The 27,232-nt window shown below is 43.7% G+C and overlaps 2 protein-coding genes across 2 annotated transcripts; both read left to right on the top strand.

The window, feature by feature from the left end:
- Positions 1–6: 6 nt before the first annotated feature.
- LOC145456835 (sister chromatid cohesion protein PDS5 homolog B-A-like) lies at positions 7–5,827 on the top strand. The gene has a single exon (XM_080334960.1). The coding sequence runs from the start codon at positions 7–9 to the stop codon at positions 3,853–3,855; it is 3,849 nt and encodes a 1,282-aa protein (XP_080191086.1). The 3' UTR covers positions 3,856–5,827.
- Positions 3,889–12,540, top strand: LOC145456837 (DIS3-like exonuclease 2). Its single transcript, XM_080334963.1, has 3 exons — positions 3,889–7,906; positions 9,953–10,046; positions 11,950–12,540. The coding sequence occupies exons 1-3, from the start codon at positions 5,865–5,867 to the stop codon at positions 12,409–12,411; spliced, it is 2,598 nt and encodes an 865-aa protein (XP_080191089.1). The 5' UTR covers positions 3,889–5,864; the 3' UTR covers positions 12,412–12,540.
- The last annotated feature ends 14,692 nt before the right edge of the window (positions 12,541–27,232 follow it).

The following is a 27,232-nucleotide window of genomic DNA, read 5'->3' as shown; positions in this document are numbered from 1 at the left end:
AGGGCTATGAACGTCGCGAGCGTACGCTTCCCCCCCGGGGCGAAGTCGATATCTCCCGATATGAGTCCGGCCGAAATCTTGAAGTCGTTGAAGAGATGCTGCAAGTTTTTCTCTCAACTCGATCAAGATCAGCAGGAGGAGAAGAAGATCTATCACCCGTTCTGCATGTACTTGGTGGAGAGCGATTTGATCAACGAAATCGCGGACGCGAACTCCAGGATTCATTTGGGCTGTATATTTAGCGATATATTTCGGCTTTACGCTCCGGACAACCCTTTCCCGCAAGACAAAACGAAAGATATCTTCCTTTTCATCGCGAATCAACTGTCTCACCTGCAAAATACGCAATCGACGATGTACGCGAAAGCGTTTCATATCATCGAAAATATTTCGGCCGTTAAATCTTTCAATATTTGCATGGGTCTCGATAATGCAGCCGCCGACGAGGTATTTCATGAGTTGTTTAAAGTTATTTTCAGCACGGTCAACTCGTCGCACGATTCCAAATTGAAATCGAGAATGCTAGACATTATGATCTGGTTAGTTACAGACATGGAAACTCTACCCACGCAAGTTTTCAATATTGTACTCGAATGTTTGCTGGAGAAGTGTCAGAAGCTCAACCCGTCCGCATACGAATTGGCACGCGAACTTATCAGGAAAACGGCACAGAACATTAAAATATCGGTGATGCTCTTCTTTCAAAATGCGATACTCGGCGACGATGAAGATCTCAGCGCTTTGATGAAGAATTGGTCCCGTCTGTTGTTGGAGCTGTGTAAGATTTCCGATTCTTTCTTTCTCGACGCTGCAGCGCAGCTGGAAATGAAGCTACGTACGGACTCGCACACGGAACGGCTCAAAGTCGTCCGTCTTATTTCCACTCTCTTCGCAGAAAAAGACTCTGGGCTGTCACAGCTTCACGCGGGCCTGTGGGATTCTTTTTTAGCTCGATTCAACGATATTCAGTCTGAAATTCGGAAGGAATGCGTCAACTTCTGTTCTCGAATGATCGTCAATCACCCTCCCGACAGTCTTCACGAAAAGAAACACACCAAAGAATTGCTTGAGCAGTTGAAATTGCGACGTCACGATACTGATGAAAACGTGAGATCGGCCGTAATTGTAGCTATTCGACATATCGCGATGGAGTGTCCGCATTTGATCAACGATGAATTATTAGTCTTTTTACGAGAGCGTCTCTTGGATAAGAAACCTAAAGTGAGAGAGATTGCAATAAGAGCAGTTGCGGATGTCAATAAAAAGTTGACCTCTCACGCCACAACGATGATAAGCCTGACACAAAAGAGCCTTTTGCAAAGTCACCTTCTGAGGGTTTACTACACTCATAATTTCGACGACTGTATCTTAATCGAGAGGATCTTTGTTGGTAGTTTAGTGCAGTATAATTTACCGGAAGACGAACGAACGCAGAAGCTAGTTGACTTGTATTGCTCTGTAGATAGTCACGCCGTGAAAGCCATTACGGAAATGCTGAAAAGACAGAAGTCTTTAAGGCACGCGTTGAAAGGAGCTGTGTCTGCTATTGACACCGTTGAAAATGAAGGTTACGACAAAATTTGGCAATCTATAATGAGCGCGGCTTCTCACATGCAAAATCCACAACTGGGGCGTGAATTTTTGAAGAAATTGATTAAACTCGCGTGCAAGGATAAGACAGTGAAAACTTCTTTGATGTATCTAGTGTCTGACGGGTACACGTCGCAAAAAATCGGACTCGCAGTGAGAGATATTCTGAAGAAGATCGAACAAGACGGGTGTTCGAGGCAGTTCCGTCAAGCCATGCAGCAGCTTTTGGAAAGAGCCATCATTTTGCCGATCGTGATCGATTCCAGCGCCATGATTGTTTTAGAGAAGAAAGTCAAGGAAATATTGAGCGGCGGATGGGCTATAGGACAAGCTAATAAAGCGGAAGGCCACGTACGCGGAATGGATTTATTGGTGCTACTATCAAACCACGATCCATCTTTGTTTGCCGACAATGAATCTTTCGAGATTTTATTAGGTTTGTTAAAGGGTAAAGAAGATGATATCACAGAGAAAGCGTTAATGATATTTCTAAACACATCGTCAGCGGTGGAGGACAGGTTTCGCGCAGTACGAGCTATTTTGTTGCCAGAGTTGAAAGCGATCGCAAACTCTAGTTCTCCGAGACTGGCAAAATACGCGGTCCGCTGCATCGGCGCTTTCGTCTCCGTGAGAGAGACGCCGTTGATGCAGTTGTTCCACCAAGCCAAGCAGTTTGCTACTGACAATCTAGAACCGAACGAAAATCTGAGATCCACGTTAACAGTGATGGGATGTATCGCGCAATTGTTGCCCGCTCGCGCCGGCAGAGAAATGAAAGGTTTTGTCGGAGCTGTGTTGGTCAAGCAGTTGATCATGAAGACTAACTTAAAAAGAGGAAAGAAAAAAGACATGAAATGGTGCGAAGTCAGTGATTTATCGGAAGAAACGGCCACTAAATTAACTTCGATGAAATGTATCACAAGGTGGTTGAACGGGCTTAAATCGAACGAATCCGACTGTTGCGGCTCGACGATCAGACTATTGCAACACATGATGCATAACGACGGAGACTTGATGAAATGCGGGTCTATCCCAAAAGCGGAGATGGCGCATCTTCGACTTGAAGCCGCGCTGTGCGCGATTAGAATCGCACGATGCAAGGAGTACAAGGAGCTTATTTCCACTGAAATCTTGATGGAGGTGGCTGGCGTTATGCTGGATGAAGTTCGAGAAGTGAGGCAACGAATTGTGAGCAAGTTGTACAAGTCCTTGATGAAATTTCAATTGCCGGTGTGTTTCATGGCTTTGTTTTACGTGATTTCGCAAGAGAAATTGAAAGAAGCGAGAGAACAAGGCGCGACTATGTACCGTCAACTGGTGACGAGGTTTCGCTCTTTGGCGCAAGAGCATTCGGTGCAAAGGGTCATGCCAGAATACGCATTGTCGTACGCGATACACTTGATCGCTAATGATCCTGATTTATCTCCTCAAGGAAAGCTGTCAAAATCAGCCCTGGCTAGAATGAAAGACTCTCTGCAATTCATGCTGGATCCGCTGTTGACGAGAGGCCATCCGGACAGTTTTGGTTTTATAAAACGTCTCGCCGAATTGATTAAGAGAACGAGGCTGCAAGGAGCTTATAAAGACGATTCCGACAACAAGACTTTGTACGCGGTGTGCGATTTAGTCTTGCAGTCTGTTCTCGCAAAGTCAGCACAGTATGCGATCGGTATTATTGAACCGCCGGATGAAGCCATTCGCAAATTTTTACCCGCGCAACTCTACTCCACTTTCACAAAGGAAGAAAATCGGCAAAATTACCTGCCCGAATCGTTTCAAATGGAATCGAAACTGATCCCGGTAAAGGTCGGTGCAAAATCATCGTTGGAAAATAGAGTTCAGGCCACGCAAGCGAAAAAACAGCCCAGAAAGTTGGTGGCCGTGACTAAAATACCGATTACGAAGCCGTCAAAAGTGGTTATCGAGTCAAAAATCAAGCCGAGGTCATCGACAACAAAGCTACCGACATCAGACGACGGTTCAGACGACGAATCTCTCTCGCTAAAGAGAAAACGCATTTTAAAAGAGAGATCCCCGGAAAAAGACGCGTCCGAAGTGTCCGATTCAACATTGGACGAGACTGCTTCCAGTTCGCAGTCTGAATCGTCGAGCACGAGACCCAGGAGGGCTGTGGCAGGACGTAAGATGAAGGATTTTCTGAACTCCATCAAACGATCGCCATTGAAGACGAGAAGTGTGTCCTCGAATTCCAGTAGTCCGAAAACAAAGAGACCGAAAAGGTCACGGAAGGCTGCGGGGACTTGAATTAATGAACATGATCGTTACTGTTGAGTAATGAGTAGGGCTGGACTGAATGATTGTAGTACTCAAATCTGAATCGAGTATCAATTATAATTGTCGAGTAGTGGAGAGGATTTTTTTTATAGTACTAAAATTCTGACGCCAATTGTCACTAAGAGTGAATTTATCAACTAAACCTACAGTTTCGATACCATTTTCTACTATGGAAGGGTGTAAACTTGGTCGTGTTGCACTATATGAAACACGTAGTACAAATCTGCACACATTAGTGGTAATGACATACCGTACTGTATCTGTAAAGTTGTGATTGACTTGAAGCATTGTCACAAAGTGCAATGAAATAGGTATAATCGAAAAAAGGATCAATAACGGGATGCATATCTTGCAATATACTATTTGTGGTGGCATAAGAGGTAAAAAATTTGAAGTTACCAATTCCTTCGTTTTGTTATCAGTGATACTCGGTTCATTATTGGGATCACTCAGGTATTCGAGTTCCACCAACCCTACTCACCCTATCTACATTCGAATGCATTTCCGTCGGTAATAATTGTGTGGAATTTTAGTTGTCAATTCTCTTGGCAATATCGCGTACACAATGCCGGTCATCTCAACGTGATTTCACCCATGGAAAAATACTTGACTACGATTTATGCGCGATGCAGATTGTGGAAAGACTTTAGTTACATTGGCGTGCGTTGATCCTGTATGTCACAATGTGCCTTTCGCTTTGTCCAAGGTGGCTTCCTAATCATCATTTTATTTTGGCAGAGATGGTTACGTTTCGCCTTACTGTTTCTTAAAGTCATTCGTGGAAAATAGATTGGGCATGGGGTTGTAGGTACCGCTCCATGCAGTGAGTAGATTACTGAAAATCACTACCCGGAGTACAGATTGTTTCAAGTAAAGTTCCGCTCGTTGGAGACATGTGGTCTGCCTGACTCGTGGAAGCTGTTGCAATTTAAAGTTTTTGAGGGGGTGATGTCTTAACGTAGCTAACGTCGAATGGACTCGACCACTCGACATTTTACGGAGTACATTAATCTGAGTTACTATGTTCTTTGTGAAAACGTGGTTTTTAATCATCATTGAACTGCTGAATTTTTGGTTTTTATGTCTTGCTTAAACTCTCGAATTCTGTCTATTGTCAACTGCGAATGAGTATTACTGACCAATTTTATTCATAAGAGTTTCTGCTGCATCCTTTAAACCGGGTTATGAACGACTCCTTTGAATTGGGGGTGTTAGTTTTATTGGTCAATTTTTTTTGAAAAACTGATGCCAGAAAAATGATCGCGGTATTCATCTGTTCCATTCTTTTCAGAAGATGGCATCTATTTCCTGCTTGTCTCACTGGTCATAACTAGGGCTGCGCACAATCTTTCGAGTAGTCTACACGGATCTGAGTTAATTAACTGGCAATCTATTCTTTGTGGTGGCATAAAAGGTACCATACATATTTGAACGTTCCACCTTATTCGTAGTGTCATGATATCATAATAAGTGATGCTCGTATGCTTCCTCGAAACCTAATACTCGTTTTGGAATTAAATGAGTCAGGTACTCGACTTTACCCAGCGCTAGTCATAACTTTTGCACTGCCCATTTTCCTAGCTATGACTGGGTGATTGCATCCTATGTAGAACGGTGACTTCAATTCCAATCGCCTAGTACTTTTAATATAGGGTACAGGCTATGGCTTTACATTCACCCATGCCAAATTGGCGCTGCAAATGATATTTTGACAGTTTTATGTGTTGCATACTCTGCTTTTTACTTGAAATCGTCTGCAGAGTTGAACATCATTTCCACTCCTGTCGATGCCTGTGTGAACGGAAAAGACTTTCGCTTTGAATGGTGTTTCCATGTTAACCGCGTATACAGTTGTTGCTATTATGTTGTGTATGATCGAAATTCGTGCGAGATCTCGTTGGTTCGACATAATTCCTGTTACGTTTCATTTTTATAGCATAAAGTTAGCGTAAGGTTACATCTTGAACATCCGGTGTCTTATGCTAAGAATCTCCAAGCGTGTGCTGATGTCAAGGCCGCCAGCTGTGACGGGCGTGTCCCACACGCCTACAAAACGCAAGTCGCATTCAAAGGGAGGTAATCAACACATTTACCACTACGCTAACAAGACAAATTGGCCGAGCAGTAATCACAGATGTGTCGTATGTCATCACACATCTAACGTGACTCTAGCTACGTTGAAAGGAATCCTCGAAAAGTTTGGTGAAATCGTGAAAACTCATTCCGTTCCTATGACTACAAATGTATCTTCTACATTTGAAATGGCTACTGCTGTACAAGCAGAGACTGCGTGGAAGTCTATGTTAAGTCTGAAGCTGGAAGGCGTGCGTAAAGTGTTTCCTTATGAAGAACATGAGAACATTGTCGGTTATATCCCGTATTGGTGTAAGGATGATGTAGAAAAAGGTTTGAGAGAGGGTACATTAGTTTCAGGACCTATCCGTGTTAACCCGCGGATGTACCACAACGCTTTTCTATCAGATGGGAATAATCAAGACATTTTAATCGACTCGGTGATAGCCCGTAACAGATCGTTACCCGGTGACATTGTGGTTGTAAAGATACGAGATCCGAAACACTGGGGTGAAACGTCCGGTGTGCCTAAGTCTGATACGAATGAGGGTGAATCTGCAAAAGTAAAGACGGCAGACGTAGTTTACATATTGGAGAAGCAGCACAGTCGCGTGTGCGTCGGAGAATTAGCGTCGAAACGTGACAAGTATGTTTTGTTTCGACCCATTGATAACTGCCTGCCTCGTTTGCTGATTCCCGAAGAACAGTGTCCCGGAGAATATTTTAAAAACCCGCAGGACTTTCAGAACAAAGCATTTGTCGCTACTATTGAAGAATGGGGCGATTGCGATGTGTTCGCGTCAGGGAGGTTGCATCAGTTTATCGGAGAAAGGGGCGAGATTGAAACGGAAACGCAAAGAATCCTCATCGAAAACGGCGTGGATGTCTCGGATTTACCGGAATTTCATGACACGGGGCTGAATTCTGGAACAAAATTCGAAGACCGAAGAGATCTAAGATCCGAATGCGTTTTCACGATAGACCCATCCACGGCCAAGGATTTAGACGACGCCTTGCATATTCGCAAGACCGGTGAAGACAGTTACGAAGTCGGCGTCCACATCGCAGACGTCAGTCATTATGTCTTACCAGATAGTGATATCGATCGTAGCGCCGCTAAAAGATGTACCACCATTTACCTTGTGCAAAAAGCATTGCCGATGTTGCCGCGAGAGCTTTGCGAAAACCTGTGCAGTTTAAATCCGGGACACGATAAGCTCACGTACTCTGTGGTTTGGGAAATGAACGGGCAGGGCGAAATGATGAAGACTTGGTTTGGACGCACGGTGATACGTTCGTGCGCTAAGCTTTCTTACGAAAACGCGCAGACTTTCATCGACAACCCGGATGCGGAATTGGAAGCGAACCGATATCCTGAAGTTTACGATGATTTCACTCTGTCAATGCTTAGAGAAAAGACGGTGATGCTACACAATATCGCGCAGTCTTTAAGAAAACGGCGTCGTGATAAAGGCGCTTTAAGACTAGATCAAATTAAAGTCTCGTTCACGCTGGATGAGAATACGGGCATGCCGAATTCTTGCTACGAATACAAGCGGGAATCCAGCAATGAATTAGTGGAGGAGTTTATGCTGCTTGCAAATATATCTGTGGCGCATAAATTGCGAGAATCGCTACCGCAGCATGCTTTCCTGCGCCGTCACCCCGAGCCGAAAGCTTTTATGATGAGTAAAATAGCGGGGTACTGTGCTAACCACGGGATTAAATTGGATATATCGTCGTCTTGCGGGTTGGCGAAGTCTTTGTGCGAAGCGGAGTCTAGCGGTAAACTATCTAAAAGTGGTATACACGGCCTGCTGCATTTTGTTACGAAACCGCAGGAGCTGGCGGTTTATTTCTGCGCCGGTTCCATCAAGGATGAAGAGAAATACAGGCATTTTGCTCTCAACGAACCGCTGTACACTCACTTTACGTCGCCCATCAGAAGGTTTGGTGATTTTTCGCTTTTACCTTTTGATACCAAAAATATTGTAAGGCCTCCGATTCCATGAATCTTTGAATTGGTCTTGTGCCCAGAGGTGGTAAAAGTACTTAGTCAGCCTGCACAATAATTCAAATCTGAATTGAGTATTAATTTTAATGGTTCGAGTAAGGCAGGGATGATTTTTTCGAGCACTTAAATGATACGCTCCTCGCCACTACCAGTTAATTTATCAACGAGAATTATAGTTTCGATTAGCCTTCTATTTTTCACTGTGGGAGGCTTGAAACCTTGATTGGCCGTAGCTCAGCATGTGAAAAACATGTAGTAGAACTACAAACTCCGTTACAATGCAACATTCGAGGCTGATTTTGGGAGGTTCCAGGACCACGAGCAGAATAAAATTTATATCTTCGCCATCAGTACCGCAGTAGCTTTCGATTGATACCCATTTCGTCAAATTTCGCGCTCGCCAAGTCGGTCAAAAATGACCGTCGAATTGCCTTTTAGCCAAATGGAAAGTGTGACGCAGACCAATTTCACTGAGCCGTGAGGTTTGCTCGTGTCCAGACCATATAGGACACTATGATCCCACAACATTGTCACAAAGTGCAATCAAATCGGTATGGTCGAAAAAATACCAAAGTATCTTTAATGTGATGGGTAGGCTAACAGGCATTATATTCTTTCTGGACGCATAAAAGGTACATATTTCAAATTTTTGATTTAACATACTGTTATGCCGTCATATTGAGTGATACTTGATTACTCGACTCGGAACATAATAGGTGATTCAGAATCGAATCACTCAGGTATTCGATTTTGCTCAGGCATAGTGATAAGCACAAAACGACTATAATGGTGTTAAATAAATCGGTGCAATTTTGGAAAATATATTCAGTTACTGTGAAACAGGGGCATTTTCACCCAGTCTTCATGGTAATTTTACTCCTGAAAACGAGGCAAGCGTATGTATACGGAACTAATTTGTACTTGGAAAATATATTGTGTAAAAAGTAAGTAGGCCTACCGGTAGTTCAGCCTTAACCAGGGGCCAGGGCTGTAATGACTCTAGTCGATATTTTTTTGGTGACTTAACATAACCCAGTTCTAATGTAACCTTTGACCCACATGCTCTGATTTGCACATTTAAATTGGATTTTCTATCATGCCATGAATAAAGCCAGTCGATCAAAGCCTCTAAACCAGTAGTTCTCAACCTTTTTGTCTTAGCAGACCCCTTTTGGCCGTCAGAGACCGTCGCGGACCCCCTTAAGTTTTGGTTCAAATTTAGCTCAATTATCGTGCAACCGTGATATGACTTGTGTAAAATTTAAATCTAGGATAGTGATAAATAGCAACAAAATGACTTATCTTATGAATTATATCATACATTATGTAGAAATTGCATCGATTTTCAGGTGAATTTATTGAAATAAGTGGTCTTGTATTGAAAACCCTCGCTTTTAATTTGATATGAATGAGTGCTGAAAATCCGTTTCCACAAAGATTGGTAGCGCCGAATGTCATGTTAACTCGTAACGCTTCCGCTGATACCTTAATGCACCAAAATTGAGAAACAGATTTTTGACTGAATGTCCAACGTTATGTATATTTTAGAAGAAAGCAGATCAAATATTTTATTTCTAGCGACTGGTCACTCACTAGTTTGCTGAGACTGACAACTTGTAATCTTTCGAAGTCACCCTGACTGACCTTACTACTATAACTTTTAATTTTTTCTCAAACTCCGACAAAACATCTTACAATAGCAATATACGTTTGTATCGTTAGATTGCTGTCAATTCATCAATTCAAATGAGTTAGCACTATAAGATATTTCATTTTCGACGGCCATTTTTGTAATGTGAGTCGTGAAGTTTTGCCAGTTATGAAGCGAATTTGTCTCGTGATTATTACCTAATTCAAAAAATACAAATTAGGCTATAAATCATTCTGCAAATTTGTAGGTCTCGCGGACCCCCGGTTGAGAACCACTGCTCTAAACTGTCATATCTGTTTGAATTATCTTTCCTGGTCTATTTTTTGCAGATACGCAGATATCATCGTTCACAGGCAACTCGCGAGTATTCAACAAGGTGCACACCTGATAGAGAACACCCAACTGCAGCCGGCAGACTTGCAGGTAGTTCAATGTGTTTCCTGGTACCCAGACTTGTACAAACTACTGGATTTTTGGAATGCGCAACTTGAACTAGAACTACGGCACTGCTAATCACATTTCAAAACTCGCAACTAGAACTAGAATTAATCACTTTTCAAAACTTGTAGGCCTTTATAGAACTAGAACTACTGGTTCTGACTTTTCAAAACTCGCCAGTAGAACTAGAACTACCGGTACTTGTTTTTCCATACCCGCAACTATAACTAGAACCAGAACTGACTTTTCAAAACTCACAACAGGGTTTCGAATGGGAAATGACATGGGTTTCGGCCCCAAAACTCACACCTGTCTACACCACTGTCAGTAATAATTACTCTGAGCTTGCGATGCCTGCAAGAACAGCACACACACGTTTCACAATTCACGCAAACGACGAAATGTGTATCATGAACCAGGGTAACTTTGGACACTAAGCAGTAAAAGATTTAAATGGTTATTCATGGAAAAGGGTTGCCGCTGGATGTCCAATTCTTTTTCATGAGGCAACAGTACCACAAGTAGTCTCAATAAAAGGTGGATTCATTTCACTACCAGATAAACTTGACCCAACATTGATAAATTAATGGCGGGGGTCAATTTCATCAAAATTGATGGCTATTAAACTTCTTACAACCAAACATAGATAGCATGTGATTCATAGATTCAAAACTTGGCAGCAGATACTTCTAAGTAGTCTTAATCAATGGCAAAAATCTCAGTGGGCTCATCCTTAGATCAATACAAGAAAACAAGAAAATGTGATGTCCAAAGTTACCCCGTCAAATTTTATCAGAGCGGGGTAACTTTGGACAGTGAAAAATGTGATATTTAGAGCTCTAAAAAGTGGCTGCTTCATCTGTGTCAAAGTGTATCATCAACTATATTCCTTAAGACCGGTCTGATGGCTTCTTAAAATGGAATGAGAAGGTTAATAAATTGAGAGTTTGCCAGAATATGAAAAAATGGGAAGGCAATGAGCTGAGAGACTGTAATCAGGTGTAAGCTACTTCAAAAACTTATCACATACTCCTAAAGATGGGCCTCCTAAATATGGGATATCGTAAATTACGACAAATATATCAATCAGAGGACACAGGAAAGGGAAAGTGTATCTTTTAAAGAACAGTAATATATTTGAAATCGGCAATAAATCACGGGTAACGTGCTTATGTTTGCTGTCGCTTGCTGACACTGCCAGTGGGATACCCCTTATCACCATATATCATTTATAAGTCCCGATTGGTGAAGGCACGAGGGAAAATTGAGAGAAGGGATGAATAAGGGGTCATTAGCCTTCATAAACTACCTGTTTTTATTTTTTTGGGGGGGGATTAGATAAACATCATGGAATAGGCCAGACATATACTATTTTGTTTCAGTTTTAGCCACTGCTCTCATCAACTCTTACCAAATAAGCCTCATTTACGAAGTTTCATAAACAATAAAGTGTAAAGGCATACAAAAAACTACATTGTCCAAAGTTACCCCACATACAGGGTAAACGTACTTATTTATGACCATGAAGATTTTGGATTAGGTAATTCTAATCTTTGCTCCATGACCCATGAAAAACACAAAATTTGCCTCCCCTACACCCTAGCATTTCCAAGATACCAAGCGGCATTGTGGAAAATTGTCCGAAGTTAACCCGGTTTACGGTATTGTAGTTGTTTGGCGACTAAATATTCGTTTATTGTGTAACTAGTTCTTGAACGACTTTCTTTTTAAAATCTGCAGCTAGAACTACTTGCTTTTCAAAAACCACCATCTAGAACTAATCAAATAAGCAAGTTACTTAAGCATGAACTAACTAGATTGGCAATTTGCGCAAGTCTGCTGGTACCCAAAATAAATGATATTCACGATCTCTCCATACTTTTATCAGGTACAAGCCAACCTTTGTAACACTCAAAAGGCGATGGCGAAGAAAGTGCAAGACGCTAGTGTTCAACTGTTCTTCTATGCTATGATTAAAAGTGTGGGAGTTGTCTTTGATAAAGCCGTGGTACTACAAGTTTACAATCATTCTATAGATGTTTTGTCTCTGTCGTACGGCCAAGTCGCTCGAGTGTATCTCGACAATTTACCTTTAGTAGGATCTAAGCATAACGAAAACCGTGCAACCACCGAACTGGTGTGGCCTTGCAGCAACGATTCGAAATATAAGTTGAGTGACAACGAAATGAAATTGGCCAAATCCGGTAAACTGGCGTTGCCGAAGTATACCAGCACTGTAACTCAGACGATTGCCGCATTTGAAACTGTCAATGTTATATTCGAAGCGAACGCTCATGAAGTAAAAATCCGAACTTTCCTTAAGAATCCGTCGGTTTCAGAGGAAAATTGAGGCCGATCGTTCTTTCGTGACTCGTAATTTATTTCAACTCGTATGGGGTCGATGATTATAATAATCTATTACCGTTTTTGGCTCTCTCTGATGCGATTTTGGACAATAAAATTCAGGTGCTTCATGAAATATAGTTGACGTGCTTCGGAATGGAGCAGTTTTGTGGTGCACTTTGTGTCAGAGTTGACAGCTCTCTGTGAGTTGAAGATTTCTCGAATTGATCAATTCGGATTCCACGTGGGATCCTTATTCTTAACTCATGACAGGTGAAAATGCTTGCACAACGTAAAGTTACAACAAAACCTTCTATCTATATTTGTATTTCACGTGGGTCAAACTGATAAGTGGGGCGATTTCTAATTGACCTAAAAATCAAAATTTTGACATTTTTTACCTAATTTTTTTTTTAATTTTGATCAAATGTCGACCTCACGCATGAAAATTAGGTGTTTTCGCACAGAATGTTAAAATTGTACTAATATTCATTTTTGATTGGGACTGCCTGTCCTTACGAAGTAGTTTGGCCTGAAAAAACGTTTTTGACTTGAAAACTGACTGATTTTTTCATGGAAAATCTCGTATTTTAACGAAATCTGGCCCCATGAAGAATTCCAGTAGTTACATCACGTATCATGGTAGAAATAATTTTGATTTGTTGTAGTACAATGAAAGATGCTTTCCTATATCCTCGGGTAGAAAGTGTACGTAGCTTGCCAACTACAACACAATTTTTCATCATGCGCTTCTTAATATAAGAACCATGCAATGCCCACGCAGTCTTGCTTCAGTTAGGATGTTGCGGTGCGTCGAGCATAACACCATGTCAACCTATTTGTTTCATTTGAATGTTTATGATTCACGAGGAGACAATGGGCTGTCTACAACGGTAGCCCCATAAAGCAGGCTACAAGCCGTAAAGCTGCAAGTTCACCGACAGTGCAAAGTGAACGATACAAATGAAATACGGGTTGCAATATAATTCTTATTTTGTAAACAATTTTGACATTTTTTGACCTAACGCTACAATTTTGACCTAATTCTGAGATAGTGTAATGGTTATGCGCCTGGCTTCTCGAGCGGTAGGTCGTGGGTTCGATCCCCGGCCGGGTCATACCAAAGACTCGAAAAATGGTATCCGCAGCTATCGTGCTAGGCGCTCAGCAATCACGGATAGCATCGAGGAGAAAAAAAAACGGGGGCGCAGACTAGATGACCTCATGGGGCCGTATCGCAACTCCGTCGCCAAAGCATCTCGATGGTGCATGCGAGACGCCCCAATCATCACAAATTAGGTGTCCAAGTTGTGTGTGTTGGATCCCGGGGAACCCACAAGACTGAAAGCTCCAGGAACCCCATGTATTCCATGGTAATGGTCAGTGGTCAAGCACCAGTAGGCTACTCGAACTGTTACTACCTAAATACCTCGAAAACGCAATAGAGTTAGAAAGAGTTTTATGTGAGCGTTAAATGTAAGTGTATAGGCTACTGGAATAGAGGAATTAATAACATATTCGACTATTATTGTTCAAGACATTCAGCTAGGATCTACAGTGGAAAATTAATTAATGGTGTTGCGATCGTCAGATTATAAAATTCAGCGGTTCTGAACTTCAGGTGCTCGCACGCTCAGTAGTCAGTGATGCAAGAAGATCGACTATCTGAGAAGGGGGTTAGAAATAGAATGGGAAGCTCATGCTGCATTATTGCCGCGCATTTACAGTCCACAGCTGCAACAGCAATGAATTCTTCTGCGATTGGACATTTCTGTTCCAGGGGTTCTAAACTAGAGTCCGTAGATCCCATCGCGGTACGAAGCACCAGATCAGGGGGTACGTGATGAATTTTGAAATTACGCCTACATGCTGTGGAATATTTTCTTGGCCAATTTATTCAAGTGGAGAATAGTATTGGCGCTACGCGCGATTTTATGTAAATGGGCATTCTGATTCAATATAAGTACCATCAAAATTTGTGTCGAAAATGGACAGGGCTACGAAAAAATCTTATTGGAAGCACAAGGGGTACGATCGCTAAAAAGGTTAAGAAGCCATGCTATTACTTTGGCTCAATAAATGCTTATATTTAAGTTGTTATTGATATGTTCCAATGATAATCGAAGGCAAAATCTAATGTTTATTCAATTTGAGTTTGGTAATGACAGTAACAACAGCCTACACGACTATATCAAAACCAGGATTAGGCTACACCGCTCAAATGCTATGATATCAGATCAATCTTCAGTAGATTTTAAAATATTCTACATAAAATTGTGGCACGTCAAATGTCAAATAGCTGGAATATTATAACATAACCCGACAGTTTGCATCGTCTCGCATGATGTCCAGAAGGGGTCTCAGCATTCCCGTGGCCACTTACTGGCAGTGTTGGGATGACTCGAGTCAACTTTTTCGTATGACTTGACTTGAGTCACTTTGGAAAAATGACTTGACTTGACTTGACTCGGAGCTTCAAACACGTGCATTGACTCGTGACTCGGAGTAAAATTTACGAGTCAATTTCAAGTCATCAAGTTAGCGGTGTCGACTAAATCACTGTATCTTGTGTATGTTCGGATTGTTCGAGATACGTCGGTGTCACCTGTGAGAGCAACCAGTCACTCACTGATTCTACGTTCCACTGATCCTCCATTGTTAGGTCACAAATAAATCGACCGCAAACTGAACGATCACAGCTTACGTTGTCGAAGTAGTAGTACAAGATTAATCTAAATAGCAATGTGTTTCTGTTTCTTAGACGGCTTAATGCTTACGTTGCGCAGTGCTCACATTTACCAGCCCTCTTGTATGATTTAAATCGAAAAAATATAGTTTGGGCGTTTATATTCTCACGGATGTGTAGATGGGCTATTGTACCATATCAATTTGTTTCAACTTCTCGAAGCTTCGCATTAGGTTCAATATTTTGGCTGATAATAACGTACTGTAGCATGTAGCTGTACAGTAACTCACTTATTTTATTAGCATAGCTCTACGTGGGCGTGAGGGATACAACGTCTTTTTGCATGTATCTTTAACTAGATATTCGTTATTTGATTCTAGATAAATGATCAATTAATCTGTCTTTCACACAGCTAGCAAAATTTAATGACTTTGAATCATCATTCATGCTTTAAAAATTCAATTTGACTTGAATTGTGACTTGACTCGTGACTTGACTTGACTCGACTTGACTCGAGTAACCTCCAAAAAACGAGTGACTTGACTTGACTCGAGTCGAGTCACCTTTGAAAATCGATTGACTTGACTTGACTCGAGTCAAAATCTGCAATGACTCGAGATGACTCGTGACTCGAAGGTAGTGACTTGATCCCAACACTGCTTACTGGCCACAGATTTTTCCGTGGTCGGCCGTGAAAAAGCGTTATCTCGTGGCCGGCCACAGTGAATTTCGTGGCCAGCCACGAGTTCATGGCCAGTTCGTGATTTTGGCACATCTAGTTGGATGAAAATCCGCCCTCGCACGTAGGCCTACTCAAGCTACATTACCACTTTATTGAGCAGTTCGGGGATTGGTTCGAAATTACCGCCCTATTTCTTGTCGCTTTCTTTTCTTTACTGTCTTCTTTACTTTCATTCAGTGTGCATGCCTCCTCTTTACATCGCCTAGGCCAGGGGTTCTCAGCCCTTTCTTGGCCGTGGCCCATTTTCCGGTTTAAAAATGTGCTGTGGCCCACCTGATATCTTATAGTCATAATCCTGTTTAATCGTGGCCATGGACAGCGCCGATATGCCCATTTCTCTAAAATATGTGCATTTTTCTCTAACTGATGATATTTAAATCTCGATCCAGGGATATGAAATCGCGCTAAGCGCGAAAAAAATTTCAAGTTCAATAAATATCCTCCAACAAATGACCAACGACATAATCTTGGGCCCCTTCGAGTTCCCCAATTGGGAGTGTGGGTGCAGTAGTTACGGCCCTGGTAGATCATAAGCTAAAACTCCTAAGTAGATTATTTTCGTCCGCTGCTCCATTCGCGTCACGAAACACAATGATCAAATCCCCACACTGTGTGATTGGGACTTTAGTGATACTATTGTGGGGAATATTATAGACATTCTGGACCAGCATCGAACAATTCATTGGTGGATGGGGTACTACAGAGAAGTGAAGAAAGATTTTTCAATATGCATGATGTACTTTGTAATGTTTGTATGTCTTGTACCAAAACAACTAAAGTTTCGATGTCAGAATATTCAATCCAATGATACAATGCATTCCTGTGACTTTTTCATTATGTACAATGATTTCCAGGCCGGACATTTTAAACCGACTTCAAAGATTAATGCGCTCCCATAAATTCTCAATCCATTAAGATTCGTTGAGGTGGTGCAGTAGGCCTATACATCCGCCAGAAGTTTCTAGTAATTTGCAATTATGCTTATTTTTAGCTTACAATAATACGGCCTGCCGAAGTACAGTAAATCTGTACATCAATTTCACTCCATTGTGGCATTGTGGCGAGATAGCGCAGTGGTGTAATCCGCGGCTGCAACACCAATGGGTGCGGGTTCGAGTCCGACCGAGGTCGACTTCCGAATTCCGATATCTAAGTGTTGGAGGTTTACCTAGGCTCCTCCTTGCCACCTCATCCGCGTCAGCGGTGTCTTACAAAAAGCCTAGAGGTGGGCCGTGCTATAAGTCGGCAGTTACGGAAAATAACAAGAATATCGGCCTGGTGTAAATGACCATGGTAGTCGACAAACACCATGAATACCCCAAAACAAACAAACAAACACTTCATTGCGAGTTCATTGCATACCCCTTTCAACGGCATACGGCATATGACGCTGTCAGAATACTTGGTTACTTCAGCATTAGCTTCCAGTTATTATACGCTTGAAATTATTTCAGTTGCTGTTAGCCGTAGGTTGTCATAGCCAGTAGAAAAAGCCACCGTTTCTCCATAACGTGTTCAATTTGTACATGCTCACTTCATACGTGCCACTACGACTAATCAGGGTCGGATGAAAAGCTTTGTAGCTATGTAGCCTACGTATAATTAGATAGTACGAACATATTTTTAGCGAATAACATAGGAATTATAACTAAACTTACATTAATTCTGAAATTTTTTAAATTGCTCTGTGGCCCACCTCAAATTGCTCTGTGGCCCACCAGTGGGCCATGGCCCACCCTTTGAGAACCTCTGGCCTAGGCCAAGGTGGGTGTCAGATTCCATAGACTACTCCTTGTCGCTTCGACATCTTCCTGTCTTTTCATTGTATCGCATTTTTTGTGGTGTATTGAACTGATAAAATTGCTAATGAACCAATGATGATGATGATGATGATTTTACACATGTTTACCTTCTGTGTTCGCTGTAGAAATGAATTTAATTCCCCGCGTAACACTGATAATACGACTTGTTGAATTGCAACTGAATATTAGCGTCAGAATGGTCGTTTCAAAAGGACGGAGTTTTGCGTTTCAAAAGGAGGGGATTTGGACACCCCCTGGCTACGCGCCTGCCGCCACCCCATGTAAAAATAAAAGTCAGCGCCTATGATGCCAAATACCTTTGTGTTTTACTGGATTCGGACATGTCCTGGAAGAGTTACATATATGTGACTTTCATGGGGTGAACAGAAAATTTTCAAATTTTTTATCATTCACTTTTATATAATAAATAGAAACTTTCTTCTGTAGCAAAGTGGTTACTGGCTGGAATTGAACCAAATTTTGTGTGTAGGCTTAAATTAGGTAACCAAACAATTTTGTCAAGTAGCCAGTACGATTTGACAAAAAAAGTCATTTTTGAAGAGCCCTATTCAACAAACATAAGAAGGACACTCGAAAAGCCTGGTCAAGAATTAAATTGCTCTCGCACCAAGAAAAACGCCCCAGCATCTGTCTCGCAAATCACGAACTCGACTACCGGGGACAATCTGACAGATCCTGCGGCCATCTCAAATTACTTCAATGAAAATTTTTGCAATGTAGGCCCTAATATCACCTCATCAATTTCTAAACCTGCGTCGGCCAGGCCTGGTTAAATCAGTGTCCCAATCCATCATGCTCGAGCCTGCAACTTCCACGGGATTGGTACTTGCCATTCATGAACTTAAATCTAACTGGGCAGTTGGATATGATCTAATCCCAGCCCGAGTTTTAAAACTGATTAGCCTACACATCGGCCATCTCATTGCCCATTTTTTAAATTTCTCGATAAAAAATGGTGTCTACCCAAATTATCTGAAAAGTGCCAGAGTTGCCCCGATTTACAAAGCCGGAGATATAGAACTAATGTCACCAACTACTACTATGACATCTTGGAGAAACGAAGTGTGGGGTGTAGCATTTTTCTTGATCTAAAAAAAGCGTTTGACTGCGTCGATCACAATATTCTTCTCTCGAAATTGGCGCGCTACGGGTTCCAGGGTCCACAACTAGAGCTCATGGAAAGCTACCTGACTGGGTGATATCAAATGGTTTCGATATCCAAAACTTTGTCCTCCCCCACCTTGTTACCTGTGGTGTTCCGCAAGGCTCTTTTCTTGGGCCTGTCCTTTTTACTTTATATGTCAATGATATCTTTGAAATCTCATCATTGAATACCACACTCTTCGCTGACTATACTCACCTCCTATCTCACGCACTTACTACCACAAGCTTGAATGCCGTCACCCGTGATCAAATGCCCAAAGTGCGTGAGTGGACGCGCGTCCGATGATAGCCTTCGGGTTAACGCTGTGAAATCACAATTATTGGTCGTGAACTCCTGCGATAACCTAACCGTTGAGATCGCTGTGCAACTTTGCATTTATTCATAGGTTAAATACCGTAATAAATGATCAAACTGAAATACAAAATAACAGTTGCATCGACTAGCCTAATCCCTATTGCTCCAACAACTCACAAGACGTGGGTGCCAATACATACATGCACACACGTCGCACAATCACAACAAGAAGACGAGATCGCTCATGCGTTTAGGGAAACTATTAGAGAGAGAAATAGTAGTAAGAGATAATCACACATCCCCCCCAACTCCTAACAAAATCAACGAGCATTGAGTGAGGAGTTCAAAATACAGCGAGTAGAGAACGTCCAACCAAATACTCTAATGGCGATTGAAGCGGGAATCAACATAAAATTTGTGCCCCAATAACGTAGTCCTTGTGCCATACTGGCGGAGTAACATTTCTGCCCGAGCGCTGGCGTCTATCATTAGACGGTGCGGCAACACTAGTGTCGTCGATCGGTACTTCAACTGGTAGATGATCTTCGGCACTCGATTCGGCGGATCTCAGCACGCCAGGGTCTACCTCATGTGACTGTCCACTTCGAGCGGGTGGCGAAACGACTTGAGGTGACGTAGCTGTGCCGGGAGACGAGACCGTTGGCTGAAAATATGTGTGCTTTTGGTTCGTGAAGTACGGCTCAATCTTGCGTAGAAATTTCCTGTTACGCAGCGTCAATCTGCCGGAACCGTCCACTTTCACGAGGTACTGGTCATGGTCCCGGCACTGAACCACAGTGCCGGTTCTGTCCCAGCGAAGGGGATAACGACCGTTTGGGTTTTGAATGCGACAGACATCACCTTCAAGAAGCGGTGATAATGGCTTAGTGTTCAACGGCAGAGATTCCAGCTGCTTCGCAAATCTGGTACGTAACGTGTGCTCGCGACTCTGCCAGAGGTTCCTCCATAATAGTCTGATGTTGCGCTGGGTGAAAACTGGGACCCATGCTTTGATCGGCAACGCATCTTTCAAAGTCCTGCCAAATACTATTTCTGCAGGGGAGAGTCCATTCGCGGGGTCGGGGCAATTGCGAAACTGTAGCAATGCCCGAATAATTGCATCGGTCCTGACGCTGCCATCCTGCGAAATGTTGCCGAGGAGGAGTCGTTTCATCGATTTCACCGCGGCCTCCGCGCGGCCATTTGATCTGGAGTGGTAGGCCGACGACAGCCTGTGACGCACCCCCCATTTTCGAAAAAATTCCCGAGTGCTGTGCGCAGCAAATTCGGGTCCCCCATCACTGCTAAGTTCTTCGGCCACTCCAAACGTGCCGAAGTAACTTCGTAATGCATCTTGGAGTCCGAGGGCTCCAGACGATTGCCCACCGTGCTTCACATGGAATATCTCTGGCCAGTTGCTGAAGCGGTCAACAACGACTAAATAGTGGTGGCCTGCGGCGGTGCAATAATCAGCGGCAACAGCTTGGAAAGGGTAGGTCGGTATGAATGGCTCGGCCGGAGGCATGTATGCTTGACTCGGTGCCATTTTACTGCAGTTGTCACAACGTGCTCGTGTACGTGCTATACACTCAGTCATCCCAGGCCAAAATACTGTGGCCTGCGCCCTCTGTGACATGGCAGCAGTCCCTTGGTGTGCCGAGTGTAAGATTTCACAGATAACCCCTCGCAGCGGCGGGGGAACGACAATCCGGTCATTATACATGACAACATCGTCTACGATTGAAAGGTTGTCGCGGTACCGCCAATATGATTGTAGTTGAAAAGGCAGTTTGTCCGATTTGTCTGGGAATCCTGAGATGATGTGAGTTTTTAACTCACTGAGGACAGGATCGTATGCAGTACTGCGCTTTACATCGTCCCAGGAGACAACTTCAATGGCATTCAATGATGCGCGGGAGGCGGCCACGATGCTGATTTCAATCAGATTGGTGTCCTCATGGGCAGACACGATGCTGTCGCAGTGGTCCAATGGCATGTCATCCACTGGAGTCGAGGGAGCAGGGTGCCTGGAGAATGCATCAGATGCAGGAATGAGTTTGCCAGGAACATGGACGACACGGAAGCGCCATGACAATGTGCGCTGCTTCAGACGAAAAATCCTTGTGTTAGTAATTTCATCAAGGGAGCGGTCCCCAAAGATTTTTACCAAAGGTTTGTGGTCAGTGCAGATGATGAGATCGTCACATCCGAGGGTGAAGAACTTCGTATCTTCCAATGCCCATGCGATTCCAAGCGCCTCGCCCTCTATAGAACAATAACGTTGTTCGGCGGATCGGAGGAACCTTGAGCCAGCGAGAGTGATTTTCCACCCATGGTCGCAACAGTCAGGGGTCAAGGAAACGCATTTGCAGTACTTCAGTCGCAGCCAGTAGCCAATGCCAGACCTTCACCAGTCCGGGGTCAGACACGTTCTTCTAGTGGGGTCAAAGATCCGTACTCCATTTTTGATAGCGTTGATGAGCGCGATCTTGGAGTTCGCAAATGCATCATCAAGTTCGGAAGTCCAGCAAAATGGAGTTTTCGTGCTTAGTAACGGTTTGAATGGTGCCATAATGGTAGAAAGCCGGCCATAATGGGATACCTGGTTGACCAGCCCAAACCATGCACGTATATCTGCTATTTTTGTTGGCCGTGGGAAGCACTGTATTGCTTCCAAGTATTTGGGCAGAGGTCGAACATCCTCGCCAGTAATTTCGAAGCCGGCGAACTCGATGTGTCTGCGGCAGAACTGGAACTTGGAGGCGTTTAGGATAATACCTTCACGGCCCATTAATTCTAGATAGTCAATCATTCTCCACCAGTGCGTGGCAAGGTCATCGTCCCAGAGGACCGTGTCGTCCACGCACTTCGTTTTGCGTGGTGTGTCGGCAATGATGCTGTCGTAGCGGTAAGCGTACCCGTCACCACTGGCCAGGTATCCCTGCGGGGCAACTCTATACCGATATCTCCCGAACTCAGTGATGAATGTCAGAAGGTGTCTATCTTCTTCACGCACGGGCACGGAATGGTAACCATTCCAGGCATCTGTGACAGACCTGTAAGTGTTTGGAGGTATCGAGCGTGCTTGTTTGAAAGGAGGCACAACATGGTGTGTTTCTCGAGAGCAGAAGCGGTTCAGCGACAGGAAGTCAACAACTCTCCTCGGGCTGCCATCTGCCTTGCGGACCCATATGGCCCTATGACACCAGGTCGTTGGCGTGTTCGGCTCCACTTTTTCAATCACCCCTAATTTTACGTCCGCCTCCAACTGCTTCTCAATTTCCTCTTTCCAATGAAGAGGAATGGGAGCCGGTGTGTGGACTGCAGTCGGTGTCGCTGACGGATCGATATGAATGGAAATAGGCGGCCCAGTCATGGTTGGTAGTGGGCTGTGTTTGCACTTGTTGAATGTGGATGATGCAAACCTCTCAATTAACCACTGCTTCATTTTATCAACATTCTCCGCACAAGGCTGGAATGGCAGCTGCTGGGGGCGTGGAGGAGGCGTGGACCTCCGTGGGCAGCTACATGTTTGATGCGGGTTACCCTCAAGGGTTGACTCTCGTGTCGCGTGGAGTGCCGCTGCCCCAATTTGAGGAAAATCGGGCCCAATGATGCCCAACTTCTGCATGGCATCTCGACTAAGGTAGAAGAGTTTCGTAGAATCAGTAATGTATACCATCTCAGCGGTTTCTATGACATCGCCAGAAACTGCTGCACCCGAAAGTCGCAGAAACACAGCGCCCAGGATGTGGATACACTCATCATTAGCTGCAACCATGCGTTTCTTCACCGGGATGAGATGCTGGTCCTTGAAGCCGCATGCTCGAAACAGTTTCAATCCCATCAAGGATGATTGTGCACCAGTGTCCGATATCGCCTTTATCTTCTTGGGCGATATTTTGGGACGCTGTATATTGAACTGAGCATAATCGGCTTGCCGGGCAGAGACCAAAAGATCAATGGTCGGTTGTGCCTTGCAGTCTTTCAGCAACCAGCCGTATGTGCCATCGAATATGTGGTGGTCCAATATGACTTCCGAAGCATGAGACTCGACAGTGTTATTGGTACGGTTCGATACTGAAGCGATATCGATACCAGAAGCAGTGCCAGTACTAGGCGTCTCCGATTGTTTGCTTTTTCGCCAGCAGGCTAGACATTGTTTAAACTCGCGCAACCTCGGCTTACCAAACTTCCCATGCAAGAATTTATACTTCTTCATGACACTGCCACATTTGCTACATTTGACGACTTGGGAGAGATCGGGCGAAGGCGTGCCAGTTGACTTGCTGGCTGCGACACAAGAGTCATGCTGATTTCTCAACTGGGAGGAGGTGGCACGGAGCGCCAGTTCCTTGTTTTCAATAATCTGGACGGTTTCGTCTAGCGATTTTGCATCGAGATTTGCAACACCAAGGACTTGCCGCCGAACCTCATCATCAGCCAGGCCAGCGATGACAATATGCTTAACAATTCTATCAGAAAAGTCGTTGACTTGGGTGCAGTCATGCTTGGTACAAGTCATTTGGAACGAGCAAATTCTTGCGGACGATTTAACTTTGGCCAGAAATGCACTAAAGGATTGCCCTTGATCCTGCTGGGCCGAAAATAGAGCAACGGTGCGCATGCTTGTGGCGATTTTGACAACTGCTAGAGATTCGATAGCTTTCAGCATATCACCTTCACTGACCTGATTGAAGTCACCGACTTGTTTGAAGAGGTCGTTCGATAAAGTTATCTCACAGCATTGCCAAAGGTGGCTCTTGATTAGATCGTCGGGTATCTCGGTCCCTTTTTTAAAATCGTCCCATTTTCTGAGGAAGATTTGCCATTCCTCGGGGGACACTGTAAAACCCGCAAAACCCACAAAACCCGCAAAACCCGCAAAACCTGTAAAACCCGCAAAACCTGCAGGGTGTTTAGCAGGGTTTTGCGGGTGAATATCAGAGTTTTGCGGTTAACTAGAAGGGTTTTGCGGGTGAATAGCAGGGTTTTGCGGGTGAATAGCAGGGTTTTGCGGGTGTCTAGCAGGGTTTTGCGGGTGAATAGCAGGGTTTTGGGCGCTTCTTCGATATACGCCCGAGATCAAAACAGTGTTCCCCATGACACCCGTAAATGTTTCCCCATGAACACGATATAAATTTATAAACGTCAAAATATTTTTTTCTTCATTTGAATAGACGGATATTAGGGTTGGTGGAATGGATATATTGGTGTTGGATGTGGGTTAGGGTCAAAGTCGGGGTTAGGGTATCCCAAGATTACGGTTGGGGGAGGGGGTATTAGGGAAGAGAAACGAGGGAGATTAGGTTTGGATGTGGGTTAGGGTCAAAGTTGGGGTTAGGGTATCCCAAGAGTAGGGTTGGGGGAGAGGGGGAAATTAGGGTTGGGGAAACCCTTACCTCAACTTTAACCCTAACCCCAACCCACATCCAACTCTAAGACCCCCCTCCCCCAACTCTAATATTCCCCTTCCCAAACCCTAATTTTGGGATACCCCAAACTCAACTTTGACCCTAACCCTAACCCGCATCCAACTCTTATACCCCTCCCCCAACGCTAATCTTGGGATACCCTAACCCCAACTTTGACCCTAACCCACGTCCAACCGTAATATCCCTCCTTCCTCTTCCCTAATACCCCGTCCCCAACCGTAATCTTGGGATACCCTAACCCTCCTCCAACCCTAATATCTGTCTCTCCAAAGGCCAAAAAAAAAATTATTTAGGTCGTATAACTCCTCTATTAATTTTGGCACTGACTCAATTTTTCTCTCTGTTACCCTTTTCATAACTGCGTTAAAATATTCACAGTTATTGTTAGTCCACAAGCCTATTTCACTTTTATAAGGCCAGACGTTCCACCGTAAAGCAGGAAAAATCTGTCTCTCAACATATGAGCGGACCTGCGGTGACATTGTTTGAAGCAATATGTTTGCCTTCAAGTCGAATTCTGACTCATCAGTGCTCTCCATGACTGCAAAGATATTTTTTACCAGCCTCGTTCTTACTTTCAGAGTCATTGGTACCTTGTCGGTGCAATATTTCTCCAACTTCTTTTTAAAATGATTTGCACACCTGACATGACGAGCCGACGGGAAACAGTTCTTAAATGCAGAGTGGATCGCAATCTCGTCATCTGTTCCATACATCAGGAATCGGTGATCTTTTAAAACAGTTCGCAAATGAGAAAAAAAAAATGTGAAACTTCTTATTCTTGAATTTGAATGAATTAATATTTTTTGTCACCCGCAAAACCCTGCTAAACACCCGCAAAACCCTGCTAGATACCTGCAAAACCTGCTTTGTCACCTGCAAAACCCTGCTTTGTCACCCGCAAAACCCTGCTATTCACCCGCAAAACCCTGCTTAACACCCGCAAATCCGCTTTGTCACCCGCAAAACCCTGCTATTCACCCGCAAAACCCTGCTAGTTAACCGCAAAACCCTGCTAGACACCCGCAAAACCCTGCTATTCACCCGCAAAACCCTGCTATTCACCCGCAAAACCCTGCTATTCACCCGCAAAACCCTGCTATTCACCCGCAAAACCCTTCTAGTTAACCGCAAAACTCTGATATTCACCCGCAAAACCCTGCTAAACACCCTGCAGGTTTTGCGGGTTTTACAGGTTTTGCGGGTTTTGCGGGTTTTGTGGGTTTTGCGGGTTTTACAGTGTCCCTTCCTCGGCAGTGGAGCCACGCGAAATGACGGGTCATTCCATGGCAGGTGGTCTCGAACGCGAGACAGGACGACCTGCTGTGTGGATTAGACCGTGGATCGCTAGCTGTGCGGCGGCGCCGGCCACGTCTTCGGTTTCAGTCTCATACTCGCAGTCTTGGATTGGGCAAGAAAGCTTCGGCATTTTTAATCCGTATTAAGTTTGATCATGTGCAACTTTGCATTTATTCATAGGTTAAATACCGTAATAAATGATCAAACTGAAATACAAAATAACAGTTGCATCGACTAGCCTAATCCCTATTGCTCCAACAACTCACAAGACGTGGGTGCCAATACATATACAATATACATGCACATTGCACACACGTCGCACAATCACAACAAGAAGACGAGATCGCTCATGCGTTTAGGGAAACTATTAGAGAGAGAAATAGTAGTAAGAGATAATCACACAATCGCTGGCCAACCAATTTCCAACACTAAAAATGCCACCAAACATATGCGACGGGTGGCGTGGTGTGAAACATTTATGGGGTGGCGACGACCCCATATAATAGATTTAACGCCCGCCGTCTGCGATTTCAAATCATCAGCGCTGTCAATTAGCGAGTCCGTGATAGCGCGTAAATGCCAACTATTTACCATTATTCGATGCGATCGCGAATAATCGAATACGCAGCTTCGTCAGCGACGACGAATTAGTGCTTGAAACGCCCCAATAAATCTTAATCCGTGATTAGTAATCAGACAATTGAAGCAACCTCGTTTACGACGTCGATGTCGACACGCTTGTGCTAAGAAACACCGTCTTCTCTCTCGATCAGACGAGCGAATTCACGTTCTCCTTCTCTTAATTAAATTGTGTTTGCGCCCATATTCGTTTACAAAATATTTCTTCATAGTTCCGTGATAGTCTCTTTAATTGGAGGCTTGGAGCGCGAAATATGATAGTGTGTTTGTGCATGCCTGCGAATTGATAGTCATTCCTGCGCAAAGTGCGCATATTCATTGCTCTTACAAGGCTTTGCCAACTTTCATCGGGAAATGCAACAATGTATCTCAAACGTGGTTATAATGAGCATTGATCATACAATGTCGCGATGTCAGAATTGGAACCCCATTGTGCTGTACGCAAGTTGAGGAATTACTGATTAGATGCGCGCTTTCTCGTTTGCTATCATCTGTAGGCTACTAATTCCTGTCTGCTTTATACACTCGCATTCACTCGGTGTCACTTGACAAGTGTTTGATTTGTTATGAATACTGCGCATTGTGAAATGCACGGCGTTGAATTACGTTGTCAGAAATTGATGCAACACGAGACTCTCGGTGGCGCAAATTCTGAATTTATTCGATTTATTTGAACGGGAACCTTCAATGTTCCAATAGGTTTCATTGCTGGACGGACTCTATCCAGTGCAACCGTATCGCGGAT

This window comes from Botryllus schlosseri, chromosome 15 (genome assembly GCF_051294905.1).
Source record: "Botryllus schlosseri isolate E-star chromosome 15, Bs_hap1, whole genome shotgun sequence".
Classification (NCBI taxonomy): Eukaryota; Metazoa; Chordata; class Ascidiacea; order Stolidobranchia; family Styelidae; genus Botryllus; species Botryllus schlosseri.
Note: the sequence above shows the minus strand (reverse complement) of the source record. Positions and strands in the feature narration are given on the sequence as shown.

Excerpts from the sequence above, each read along its gene's own strand:
- LOC145456835 (XM_080334960.1), top strand. The coding sequence starts at position 7 with ATGAACGTCGCGAGCGTACGCTTCCCCCCCGGGGCGAAGTCGATATCT.
- LOC145456837 (XM_080334963.1), top strand. The coding sequence starts at position 5,865 with ATGCTAAGAATCTCCAAGCGTGTGCTGATGTCAAGGCCGCCAGCTGTG. Across the intron at positions 7,907-9,952 it reads TTTACGTCGCCCATCAGAAG|ATACGCAGATATCATCGTTC; the intron begins GTTTGGTGATTT and ends TATTTTTTGCAG. Across the intron at positions 10,047-11,949 it reads TGCAGCCGGCAGACTTGCAG|GTACAAGCCAACCTTTGTAA; the intron begins GTAGTTCAATGT and ends TACTTTTATCAG.